The 13,368-nt window shown below is 47.4% G+C and overlaps 1 protein-coding gene across 5 annotated transcripts in view; it reads right to left on the bottom strand.

The window, feature by feature from the left end:
* The window catches only part of MTOR (mechanistic target of rapamycin kinase), a 104,694-nt gene that overhangs the window by 19,652 nt on the left and 71,674 nt on the right, over nt 1–13,368 (bottom strand). For all 5 annotated transcript variants that reach the window (XR_004992031.2, XM_036461033.2, XM_045570611.1 and 2 more), the window contains 7 exons: nt 11,716–11,831; nt 10,431–10,508; nt 10,140–10,247; nt 6,452–6,577; nt 6,222–6,353; nt 2,236–2,351; nt 961–1,078 (listed from right to left, as the gene is read on the bottom strand). Coding sequence is in view for 4 of the 5 variants with exons in the window: in XM_036461033.2 (XP_036316926.1) it covers nt 961–1,078; nt 2,236–2,351; nt 6,222–6,353; nt 6,452–6,577; nt 10,140–10,247; nt 10,431–10,508; nt 11,716–11,831 (794 nt within the window). In the remaining variant the exon portion in view is untranslated. The remainder of the gene's footprint in view (nt 1–960; nt 1,079–2,235; nt 2,352–6,221; nt 6,354–6,451; nt 6,578–10,139; nt 10,248–10,430; nt 10,509–11,715; nt 11,832–13,368) is intronic.

Here is a 13,368-nt window from a genome sequence, read left to right on the forward strand (position 1 = left end):
CTGCAAGCACAAAGGACTACACGACGGATGGAGAAGACAGCATAAACCCATACTAGGCAGGAAAAATCTAAAATTTCTAGAAGCATTGTTTTTTCCCATGTGATTTCCCCCCCCTAAAAGTTGAGTAAAGCAAAGTCATAGGGTTAGGAGACAGCACAAATTAGTACGGTTCCAGATATTTAAGGATTTTCTGGATTTATTTTTCCAGCCCTGGACTGAAGCTGTCCTAGAGTAATTATGCTGATAGTATGAAATGGCCATTTTTAAATAAAGTTAATATTTTTGTTTTAGATGTTTCTGTGATCTTCAGATACAAGTTTAGAGCCGGGTGTGTGTGTGTGTGTGTGTGTGTGTGTGTGTGTGTTAATTCACAAAGTGTTAGCAGGTTAAGAAGATACTGGAAAGAAATCAGTGACATCTGCTACACCAAGGAGCTATTACCAGAAGGCCCCTCAATGTACACTTCCAAGAACTGCTCCTCTATTGTCAGTCGTATCTTTCATGCATTTCCCAACTCTGTTTATCTTCCTGAAAACTTTCCTACAGCATAACAGGATGTTACCCAGAGCTTTCCAATAAAAACAGAGAAAGTTAAGTTCTTAGATGAAGAGCAGGCAGGAATGGAAGTCAGAAAGGAGTTGGGAAGGAACAGATGACCCAAGGGAAGTCAAAGTTCCAGAGATTAACCATGTATCCAGATGCTCCTAGGAAAACAAGCAGCTAAGGGGCTGGAAGACAGCACCCACGTGTGTAACAAAGGTGTAATAAATCTTTCTCAAATAAAAAAATCCATCTTTCTACACCGATTATACTTCTAAGGGGCCTGACAGACCGGCTCCCGGCACTCAAAGAAGCAGAGCAGCTGCCAGCCATGAGCACGAAGGAGCACCGCAGGCTGTCAGGTGCTGGGGTGCCATCTGGAGAAGGCCGGGCTGGGGCCCCGCCCCTGCGTCAGGTTACCTTGTACCAGCTGCGGTCGTGCTCCGTGGCGGCGCTGTAGTACTGCAGGACTTTGGGGATTGTGCTCTCGTTGATGCCTTGGAGGTTCAGCTGCCACTCCCCAAGTTTCAGGAAACACCTGGAAACAGAGAAACAAGCCCCTTCAAGTTGCTCCCAAGGAGGAGTTATGGTGGAGAGCACTACAGCCTTTCTGAGGTTACACTTGCTCTCAGGAAGCAACATGATAGTACCAACAGAATTGCAAACTACGTGGATGAGAAAAGATGGGCGTTTGGAGATAAATTTTATGGTATTACTAGAGGCCTGGTGCACTGATTCATGCACTGGTGGGGTCCCCTAGCCTGTGGGGATTGGGCCGAAACCAGCTCTCCAACATCCCCCAAGGGGCCCCTGATTGCAAGAGGGTGGTTCTTGGGTGACGCACCCTGGAGTTGGGCTCCCTCCTCTCTTGTTCTGGGTGGGTCAGCCAAGAACCACAGCTGCCAAGTCACCGGCAGCTCAGCAGCTCCTGCATGGAGTGTCTGTGTGCAGTGGTCAGTGTGCATCATAGCTACTGGTCAGCTGGTTGAAGGGTTGGCTGATTGCTTAGGCTTTTATATATATAGATCTTTTCTTCTTGACCTTTATATCCTTCAATGCTAGCTTAAACCAGGGATCAGGGACAGTATATTTATATGGACCTATTTTTCCCAAATCCAATTTTGTGGGTGTCGGCAGTGAGAGTAATTTTCTTATTGCTGAATGCCATATGGCTTGTCCCTCACTTTCTCTACTCCTCCATTCTTCACAGTGACAATATTCACAGTTAGCATTTACTGACTGCCACTCTATTCCAGGTACTGCTACAAATGCTTAAAACGTATTCTCTTCATTAATCCTCACACCACTTAACTCCACCCTAGAAAAATAGGAACTCTCACCATCCCCTTTTTATATGATGAGGAACTGGAGGCACAGAGAGGTTAAGTAACTTAGCTAAAGTCACACATCAAATCAGCAGCACATCTGGCATTTAGAAACAAGGAGTCTCTCTCTGAAGCCTGACACCCAGGAGGGGAACGACACCTGGGTGCTCTGGGGCTGCTGAATCCTGTGGAAAGAAGTTGCAGAGGCTTGGGAGCAGCACAATTTGATGGCTGCCTGGGACCCCTCCAGGTAATGGTGAGAGATGTAAGCAACTGGCTGCCCAAGGAGCCTCGGACATTCCCCTTGCTGCAGAGGCTGCTGGCATGGCAGGGCTGGGGTGTGACTGGTGTTGGCCAGTGGGGACCTCACCGGGCCATGAGCTTGTGCAGCTCCTGCTTGTGCTGCTGGTCCTCGGTAGCGATGGCGTGCTGGGCCTGCTGCTGCATGGTCTGAACAAAGTGCTGCATGTGCTGGAAGGCATCGATCTGCAGCAAGACAAAGGCACAGGGAGCCACTTGGCACGGGGCCCAACCTCATGGGCAATGTAACAGGCATGTGAGCCCACCCCTCTCTACACAGAGCACCTTGAACGTAGGGTAAGAACTTAATCGACAGAGGACCAGCAGGGCATGATGCTGGGAGGTAGCTGGGCTTTTCAGGAAGATTCTTATTTTTTCAATCCAAGTCTCAGCTCTCCTTTGCCAATTGTAATTACTACTTTAATAAGCCTTGGAAAAGCTACTTGCCTGGCTACCCGAAATAACAATTCATATGAAGTAATTTGAAATAACTGCCTACTTCACTATCAACATATTGCCCTGGGGGAAATTAGGCTTAGGGGGAATTATTTTAGCTAGTAAAATTTTAGTATTTGTTTAAAACACCGTGGTATCTTGGACACTCCAGCAGAGAAAAAAACAGTTGAAAAAATCTGACTGAATCCTCAGTACCCAAATCAGAACCCAGAGACAGGTGAACCCTCCGTGCATCACGGGGAGAAGGTCACTAGCTAAGCAGACACCCAGTTAAACAGGGTGGCTTTGTAGCAGTATCTTCAGAGCATGCTCAAGCAGCTAAATCTTTTTATGCAATGGGATGTCATGCCAAGAGAGCAGGGAGCATTTGAGTTAGAACAGAAGTTCCTGGTAAACAGGAAAACAGACATTAGGGACAGGTAGCCGAACTAGGGAAGAATAGAAAGCCAGAGATCTGGGAGTAAGTTACAAGCCATCTGTATAAGCCCACCGCATCCAGACACACAGCATCTTGATAAATTGGGTCCACACATGAGCCCACAAATGGAAAAAGATGGTGAAAGTTCAATCCACTAGCATAGGGAGGAGACCCAGTGTGTGGGAATGTAAAAAACATGCTATGTGTTCTTGGCTGCAAAAGAGGAGGGAAAAGAATAAACACTTCAAATAAACAAGGTCAGAATGGTCTTATAGTAAATCAGATGAGTCTTCTTTAAAAAAAAGGAAACATGTCAGTGATGATGGCTTGAAGGAAAATGAAACTCCCTGGCTTGGGGGCCAGGGCCAACCTCAGATACTTTTCACCATAAGGAAGTACTTGGCGTTAATTTAAGAGTTAGGGCTGGCACACCTCCCTCGCAAGTTGGACTGCATCCACCTGGACCTACTTTTTGTTTTTGTTCTTTTTTTTCCCCCCCACAGTTCACCCGTGCCCTGGCCTCTTTCTTTTCCTCCACCTGAATAAAATTTGCTTTGTTCTCACTCCAATTTGTCCTTGAGGTCTTTCCTGGGTGAATCAAGATCCTGGAGGTCACCTGATATGTCAAAGGGCCAGTCTCCGGTGTGGGTATAGTTGGGTAACAAGATGAGGCACTTAGTACTTGTGTGCTTGGGAATAATGGATCAATCATAACTCCTGACCATGAATTCGTATATTGGCCTCCAACCTATGGTTCCAGCCTATAGGAAACACACCATTTAAGAAGTATGTGTGATGGGCCATGTGTCAGGCACTTTACCTAAACTTGCATAATGACCTCTTAAGCAGGAAGACTGGAAACCTGACTGAAAAGATTCAAAAATAAAAAAATAAAAATGAAAGAAGAGCTAGGGCTAACCCAGAGCCAGAATGAGTGACAAACTCTTAATCGGGCAGTGGATCCATGCGTGAGGACAGGGCAGACACACAGATGTTCCAAAAGCTGACGAGACACCTGTTTCCCTCAGACAGCTGCCTTCGCAGAGTTCGCAGAGTTTCACCTCTGGCTCTGAAAAATGAACTACATTAGCACCCCACACCTGGGAAGTGATAAAATGTTCCTTTAGGTTCCTTTCTACACTGACCATATTGGAAAGAAAAAACAAAGAATTGGGAGACAGTGCTGAAAAGATCAGTCACTACAAGGTGGCATCACTCGTGTGACTGACTAGGTGCACATCCAGCGGTGAGAACTGAACTGGGAACCGGTGCCAGATGTGTTCAGAGCCCATGGTTGACACGCTGTTTGGGAGATGCAACAAGGTGCTGACCAAAAATAATCTGCCCACCTGCTTGAGGATGCTCTGGAGCGGCTGGGTGTCAGTTTGGATCTGAAGCCCAATATGAAATTTAGTGAGTTTGTCCCGTGTGGGAGAATCTAATATCTCTCTACTTTGTGGCATGGAGGCAACTTATTTGCAAGGAATTAAAAATGCTTCCTTTTCTCCACTCCAGGAAGTGAGGAGGAGAATAATGATTCCTTCTCCTTACAGATACAGAACTGTCACTTGGAAGAGGGGCTTCTCTCAGGTCCAACTTTAAGCTGGGCCTGGTATTCCTGGTTCTTGACGCCTGCGGGTTTCTGGGCAAGACAATAGACATTTCAAGAAAGGGCACACTGTTGCTAAATTCTGTGAAGCATTTTGACTGAGAAAACACTACATTCATACACCGGTGCCTGACGCTTTCTGCAGAACAGAGCTGCTCTTCCCCAGACACTTGCATCTGCCTTGGGCCAGGTAGAGAGAGTCCTTGTTTAAAGGCGGGAAGTGAAGCCCACAGAAGACAGGTCCTTGTTCAGTACACAGTTACTCAGAAGGCATCTTTGGGTACTCCTGAACTCTTATGAAGATGTTACATCTCTAGTTCTGGGCTTGAGGTCCAAGCTCCTAACTTTAAATAGGTTTCTAAATTTTATCCATGTGGTTTTATGGTCTCCCACCAGAACTTGGGTTCTTAATTTGGAGAAGTTGGGCTGTGGTCCTAAGTTGAAAGAAGCCACTCCCTGATTGATATATTAGCCAAAGGCTCCTTCTGCCTGCCTTCAGCAAGACATTCAAAGACTTGGAGGCTACACCTTAGGAAAGAAACCAGACTATATTCAGATCCAGCACCTTCTGCTTTTCCCATTTGCCCGGAGGAAGGTCAGGCTTTGAATGAGAACTGCTTTGGCTTGGGAGGCTTACAGAGCCTGAAAAAACAGAAACCCAAAGAACAACAGAAAACAAAAGGCAACTTGGGCCATTACTATTGAAGTGAACCCCAAGGACTCAGTGCCTGGGGGCAGGACTGTCTACCCGACTCTGGGTGGCTGACATAGTCACAGGGTTAACAACCCACAAAAGAAGTCCATTTCTAGACCCGGTCCAAGGATCTCCCACGTACGCCTGGGGCAGAGACACGCCTGCGGTTTACCAGCTCTCTGGCAGCCACGGCTCTGGTGGCTGCTCCACATTCCTCTCTCACCGCAGGCCCCACTGTGGGGCCCCCGCCTGCTCCCCTGGAGGAGGCTGCAGGAGCCACAGCACGTACTCACTCTGCCTCCAGGGCCTACTTTCTGTTCATCATCATCCCCACGCAGGAAGACTGCTTAATAGAAGCCGCGCCCTCCCCGCTCCCCCCTTTCACCCCCCAAGGCACATCCATCTCCCAAGGACTGTCTGTACATCAAGCAGGAGGAATCCTGCACTGGCTGCAGGATGACTTTCCGGTCCCACTGGCTTCAGCATCACACGCTGGGTGCTTTTGAATCCCCAAATGCTGACAGGAAAGGAGACAAGCGGTCTGAAGCACCAAACTGGTCTTGTGAAAGCTCAAGTTTCACAAACATGCTGTTCTTCTGGATACTGAACGAATCATCTTGTCTGAGGGATAGAAAGTGTGCTTTTTCTGTGTTCCAGCACATTCCGCTTGCTAATATAACTGTGATTAAATCACTGGCTTGGTCAATGGTATATAGGCATCTCCCTGAATAGGATTTACTTTTTGAAATCAGGCCAAATAGCTGCCCAGGAGGAGCAAAGTTCCTGAAACAATGGTGTGGATGCCATTGAGGCGGCAGTGAGGCGGAGCCCGTGAGCCTGCTGGAGGACATGGCCTGTGGTGAAGGATCAGGTACAGACCTTGCGAGCACTCTTCCACATGTTTTTCATGTAGGCGTAGGTCACCTGAGGGTGAACTGTTGGCAAAGGATGGTCCAGCTGCCGAGACGGATCAACTCCCAGGAGCAACACCAAGGTTTTATGAGCAAGAGCCTTAAAAAACAAGAGAGGTCAGGGTATAAACAGAACCGGATCAAGCATGCCATGCCTCCCTTAGCTTCCCCCATCCCAGGGAGGGCGGGGTTACTCACTAGCCTGCCACTCTTGCCACACAGACTTGCATACTTGAGCCAGGTCCTCATGTCCTCATGAGGGCTGACCACAAGGGACCGCACCATCAGAATCTTCTGCCAGTCCTCCACAATGCGCTGGCAGCCCTGGAACATTCAAAAGTGAGGATTACATATGTCCTCACTCAAACCCCTTCCCCCCAAACAACAGCGAGATTCACCCTGAAACAGAAAGAGATTCATTTTATAATCTGAACTTTCTCAAGTGACAGGTACTGTAATTGAAACCCCTCTCTGGGACTCCTCAAAATTCGAGAAGCAGAGAACAGGGACTCGGGAACGTGAATCCTGACTCTTTCACTTAGTATCTATGTGACTTTGGACAGGTTACTGAACGTTCTGTGACTTACCTGTAAAATGGGATATAGTCAACAGTACCGGATTCATAGGGCTACAGAGAAGGTTAATGGACTTAAATTATTTCAGTTTCTTTTCTGAATTATAAATACTATATTGTTAACTTTTTTCTTTGCTTTAGTCTCTCTAGTTAAAGATGACTATCACTGACAAAGAAATTAAATTTAAAATGTGTCATTCAAAGTCCAAAAAACTGAGTGTAAAAAGAACTGTAAGTAATTAAAATTTCACATGGTGTTGTTTACAAGTTGGTAGCACTTATACTTCTGGTTATTAAACCCTAAACTGGCACTAAGACTTTTGTCCTTGCTTATGTTTACCGTTTTTCCTCTTCCCACCCCTCCCCCCATGTTTTTATTGATTTCAGAGAGTGGGAGGGAGAGGGAGAGATAGAAACATCAATGTCTCCTGCATGCCCGACATTGAGGATTGAGCCTGCAACATGGGCACATGCCCTAACCAGGAATCGAACCATGATCTGGTTCATAGGTTGATGCTCAACCACTGAGCCATGCTGGCCCGGCAAAAGTCTTTCCTCTTCATTTTTGTTTGTCTCAGACTGAAAAATATACATATAAGGGGAAGTGCCTCATTCATTCACACATATATTTTTTTTAATTAAAAAAGTGTCTCAATCATTATCAAAGGAGCTAAGCTAATTTTATATCCAAAGACTTTTATTTTTAAAAATTTATTTTTAAATTTTATTGATTTTATACAGAGAGGAAGGGAGAGAGATAGAGAGTTAGAAACATCGATGAGAGAGTCATCGATCAGCTGCCTCTTGCAACACCCCCCACTGGGGATGTGCCCGCAACCAAGGTACATGCCTTTGACCAGAATCGAACCCGGGACCCTTCAGTCCCCAAGCCGATGCTCTATCCATTGAGCTAAACCGGTCCCGGCGTATATCCAAAGACTTTTTAAAGTGAAAAGAGCTTCTCCTTTTCCACTTCACTGATAAGTAGTCAGACTACCAGTAGGGGAGACGAAGAGATGGGTTTTTGAGATCTACCAGTTCACCAGTGAATTCCATGAAGCCAAATGAGCTGTTTGCCATGGAAATATGTCTAAAAGCCCGGGAGCAATGATGGCAGGCTTTTCAATGTGACAAACAGGACACAGGCTGAGCCCAAATAAAGAACCCAAGGCAAGAAGAGACTCAGTGCCACTAGGGCTGACCTCTCGCACTGCCCCAAGGGAGATGCTGGCTGGGGATTTCAACGTAGATGACTTGTGCTCAACATGACTGTCTCCCAGCCTGGGCAGTTGGCTCAGTGTTTTGATAGCAAGCCATCCACAAAAGCCAAATTTCTAACCACAGATTTAAAGCTTTATTTTCAGGCCTTGAACCATTATCTTTCTATCCCATTAGAAACAAGTGATTTGGAAAGTTAGAAAAACAGGAAAATGTATACTGAGTGAGTGTTTTGGTGACTCGTCACCATCTGCTCGTTTCTCCCAGATGTGGAAATAATTTGGCCTTGGTCAGCCAAAAAACATCCTGCTGTTCTGAGATTGGAATGGTGAAGGCTTAAGACGATGATGGTATCTTGGACACAGTAAAATCAGACATGGGTCTCCCCGCCCCAAGACTCATTTAGTCCACTCCCCTTCCAAATCTCTCACTGGATCAAGTCCCGCTGTTCGCAGGGCACATCACCAGATCTCTGGTTTGGAAACTCTTTGCCCCATTACAGGCACTTAAGAAGCCAGGGTGTGTACCAGTCAAGTGGGCAATGCTTGCTCTGTGCAGCCCTTTTCTGGTATCCAACAGACAATTTTCCATCAAAACATTCACTGGGCATTTCATAATTGCTAATAAAACATGTGAAGGAACTACATGTGCTCGCTTCAAAGCATAAATGACTACTATATTCACAGGCGATCCTTTGCCCGCTTCTCTTTCCTCTCCCGTGGAATGTGCCCTGAGCTGCTTAGGCAGGAATGCAGCCTGCAGTCAAAAGGCTCTGTCACAGCCTCCTGGAAGCCTGGAAGCACAACCCGGATTGACCAAATTCTGAAGACAGAATCTGGCATTAGGTGTGCACTGGGCCAAGAGGAAACAGTTTACAACTGAGGAGGTTGAATATGACAAGCAGGGGGACAATGGCTTCTGAAGCGGGAAAGGCTGTCTTTGCCGATGGACTTCCCCTCCTACCTGCTCAAGGCATGGGAGAACTGCCCTTTCCGAGAACACTGAAGACTGCTGAGCCGAAAGCGGTTTGGCTCAGTGGACAGAGCGTCAACCTGCGGACTGAAGGGTCCCAGGTTTGATTCTGGTCAAGGGCATGTACCTTGGTTGTGGGCACATCCCCAATAGGGGGTGTGCAGGAGACAGCTGGTTGATGTTTCTCTCTCATCGATGTTTCTAACTCTCTCTCTCTCTCTCTCTTCCTCTCTGTAAAAAAAAAAAAAAAAAGGTTGCTGAATCCCAGACCTGGAACCGATAATTCCACATGCTAACATGATCAGAATGCACGATGAAAACACTGAGAGGACATGGAAAAGCTTCTCTAGGACGGGACACTTCTGTGAAAAAGTCTGACTAGAGATCATGGGATGACGATGACCTGAGGAACTGTACCCGACAGGCCCTAGTCAATGAGAACATCAGGCATCGCCATGGGAAGAGCTGGATGCAGGTGGCCAGCGACTGGGCTTAGAGCTGTGGTGGTCACTGCTGGCCACGCACTGGGCTCATCTGTGTAGGCTAAGGAGATGCTGCTCCTGGTCTATCCCCAGAAGTTTGGATTTATTTGGTCTGGGAAGTGGCCTGGGTGTCTGAATTCCTAAAAGCTCTCCAGCTCACACTATTGTGCAGCTAAAACTGAGAGCCACTGATTTTGAGGTGAAGTTTCTCAACCGGTGACCTTAAGTGCTACTTATTAAAGACATTTTCTTCTCCTGGCTGGCATGGATCAGAGGTTGAGTGTCGACCTATGAATCTGAGGTCATGGATCAATTCCTGGTCAGGGGATATATGCCCAGGTTGCAGGCTCCATCCCCAATGTGGGGCATGCAGGAGGCATCTGATCAGTGATTCTCTCTCATCATTGATGTTTCTCTATCATTCTCCCTCCCTCTCCCTTACTCTCTGAAATCAATAAAAAACTAAAAAAAACTAAAAAAAAAAAGACATTTTCTCCTATTCCCAGAGAAGAATAAAAGGAGGCTGGAACGCAGTAGTCCTCATAGCTAAAGGCTCAGGTGAAAAGCCTTTGAGTGCTTCGAAGCAAACAAGCCTATGAGAAGGGCGGGCTGGCCGAATAGGGCTTTCTACCAGGCTCACCTGCAGCCGCTCCCACCAGATCTGGCGGATGATCTCGCGTCGCTCGGGGACAAGCTTGTACTGGATAACCTCCTCCAGCTCGGACAGCATATGGCAAGAAACCATGGCCTGACGAAAGCAAATCACATTCCAACTGAGCACTACATGCACATCCAAAAGGCAGGCTTCACTTCAGTCACTCCTGGTGCAGGGTATCTGCTGAGAACACGCAGGCATGTGCTCAGCAGCCCGCGAGTCCTCAGCAGTACACTCTGAAAGAAGAGCTGACTGGGCCTCTAAAACGATACTCACCCCGTACGCCCGACTGTAGCTCTCTCCCGCCATAGCAGTTAGCTCAGCATCCAGCAGGTCCCTGGCTTTGTCGATGCACTAGGAGAGAAACAGGGAGCCCCTGGAATTGAGCGCTGGACTTGGGAGCTAAGGATAGTGCTGTTATTGTCAGGCTTTTCAACAAGCTGCGGAAGTTACCTGTCTTGCTTCAATTCCAATGATAAAGAGAAAAATTCACCAAAGAAGGGAAGAAACCTGGTTTCTTGGAAAGAGAAGAGTACTGGTTTCTTGGAAAAGGCAGAAATGTATGGCAGCCAAAGGCTTACCATCTATGATGACACCCCAAATCTTGGGTAACGAGGGAGGGGAAACGTATGATTAGAATCACCGTGCTCTTGCATATCAAGAGGACAATCTGGGTATCTACCTGCTTTCAACTTTTCCTTGTGGGTCACGTTTGTGAAAATGGAGTATGCAAACACGCACATGGTTTGGGGTGGGGTGGGGTCATCTCTGGCTGAGAAGGACCTGTCCTCATGAGAGTGCCTCTGACATTGGGAGGAGAATGCCCAGGCCACTTCATGTAAACACAGGCCTTTGGGCCAGTGACTGGATGGTCCATGTCTCAGTTCTTGTCACTAAATCAAGGCCCCAGAGACGGCCAAGGGACTATATTGCAGCCTCCTCCGTTTCTCCAGTTAAAAACCCATCATGTGGAGCTTTTCCTTGTTTGAATGTTTAAGGTTAATTACTACATTCATCCTTTAACTGCTCAGGTCATTTACTCGAGCACCTCATTCAAGACAGCCCCCGGTGCCCACAGGGTGGATATGATTACTTCATTATGTCATTCTGCAAGTCAGCACAGGGTTTTCAAATAAAGCACTGGCTTTTCTGGAAGGTCACCAACGTGCGACACCCCTACAGAACCAGGAGAAACCTGTGACTGATTTCGGCCGCAGAGGGGGATGGCTGAGGAAACAGAGATTCTCTCTACGACAAGGACCACCAAGGCAAGGTGGTAAGAAGGATGCAATGATGAAACTGCATCCAAGAAGCTAACTCCAAAAGCGATGAAATGGTCCCTTCCGGAACACGCTTGTCCCTCTCTCAGGGAAAGTGGCCCCAGCTAATGTGCTGGCAGTCTGCTTCTTCTGAGTGTTGTGCTCTCTGAGCTCATTGAGCCAGATTCCAGAGCTGAAGGGCGGCAGCCTGTTTGCACGGGCACCGTGTGCCTAGGAGCTGACAGGCCACACATAATTACCTTGTCTTTGCTAGATGGTCTGAGTACACATGTGGTTTTTACCTGCTGTGCCAAGGAGAAGAGGTCCTGATGTAGTGCCAGCACGGCTCTGTAAAATGCCCCATCATGGGTGTCCCGAGGGATCATACAGGTGTATTCCTCCATGCTGTCCCATTGACCTACACACACACACACACACACACACACACACACACAGTGGGGGGAAGAGAAGCATTAGGGTGGCCAACTTCCTAGGCTAAAGGCAGCATCTCAAAGAGACCCTGTCATTATTACTTGCATTTAGCTTGGGGTTCAAACAAGACAAACTTGAGCCTGATCTATCAAAATCCTACAGAGAACCCTCTACACTCTGAGGCTGAGCAAGCCACACCCATAAACAAAGCCACGTCCGTCTTCTGAACACAGGACTCCACGCTGCCCCAGGGAGCTCCATGAAAGATGGGCGGAACGGCCCGAGTGCGAAGCCCGCATGACAAGAGGGTTTGATGCAGTACCTCGTTCACCCGGAGAACCGGCTCAGGTCTCCCTAGGTGAGATGGGATGGCTTCATCCTCACTAGGGAAGCCTCTCCCACTTCAAGGGTACATTGGAAATTACATTTCCCCCTTAACAGCTGAAAATGGCCATCATCCAGACAGGGGGGCAGGATTAGACAAATGGTTTGCCCGTCTCACTCTGGCAGCACCTTTGCCTCGGGAGGGAAGAGATAAATAGAAAGATGGGCTAGGTCATGGCACAGTAGCCTGTGTCGTGGCCGAGTGGGAAAATGGCTGCAGCCAGGAATGCAGCCGGAATGGCTTCCCCTGGTGGGGTGAGCATGCATCGAATGCCAGGAGTTCCAAGACCATCTGCAGAAAAGATATCAGCTTCGTTAGCTGCAAACTGCGGGGCTGCCAATTTCATAAGGCATTTTCCTGCCTTTCCCTCCAGCCCAGTAGCTCATCCATCCTCTATGCCTCTGGGAAAAAGCAAAATAGCAAACAATGACTCCTCAGGAAGTAATTTATTTTTGAAAAATGCTTTGGATCCAGCCCAGAGCTCATGAAAGGAAAGGCTATAAGCTCTGTGACTCCAGAGAGATGGAACGGGGGCGGAAGGTTCTGTAACCTTCCTCGGGACTTGACGGGTGAAGCTCTTCTCCTGCAACATCCTATGGACCCTTCCCCTCTCATTAACGTCTCTGGAACCGACAACGGCAATCCTCTCACCTGGGGGTTGAGGTCAGAAACCACAGTCTGTGGGGGTTAAAAGGAAACCTCTGCTTTAATATATATATATATATATATTTTTTTTTAAATATATTTTATTGATATTTTACAGAGAGGAAGGGAGAGAGATAGAGAGCTAGAAACGTCGATGAGAGAGAAACATCGACCAGCTGCCTCTTGTACACCCCCTACCAGGGATGTGCCCGCAACCAATGTACATGCCCTTGACAGGAATTGAACCCGGAACCTTTCAGTCCGCAGACAGACGCTCTGCCACTGAGCCAAACTGGTTTCGGCTGCTTTAAAATATTTGAAGAATGGGAGTAAGGCAGGCAGCAAGAAGGGAGAAAAAAAAATTGTTAAAATGTTTATAATTGTTAGAGATAGTGAAAGGCATATGGGAGCTCATTATATGATCGTCTTCACTTTTGTACTGGTCTGTGTTGGGAAAGTTAAGAAGTAAAAGGAGACAGACAGCTATCTTCTC

Source organism: Pipistrellus kuhlii, unplaced genomic scaffold (assembly GCF_014108245.1).
Source record: "Pipistrellus kuhlii isolate mPipKuh1 unplaced genomic scaffold, mPipKuh1.p scaffold_m20_p_34, whole genome shotgun sequence".
NCBI classification, from domain to species: domain Eukaryota; kingdom Metazoa; phylum Chordata; class Mammalia; order Chiroptera; family Vespertilionidae; genus Pipistrellus; species Pipistrellus kuhlii.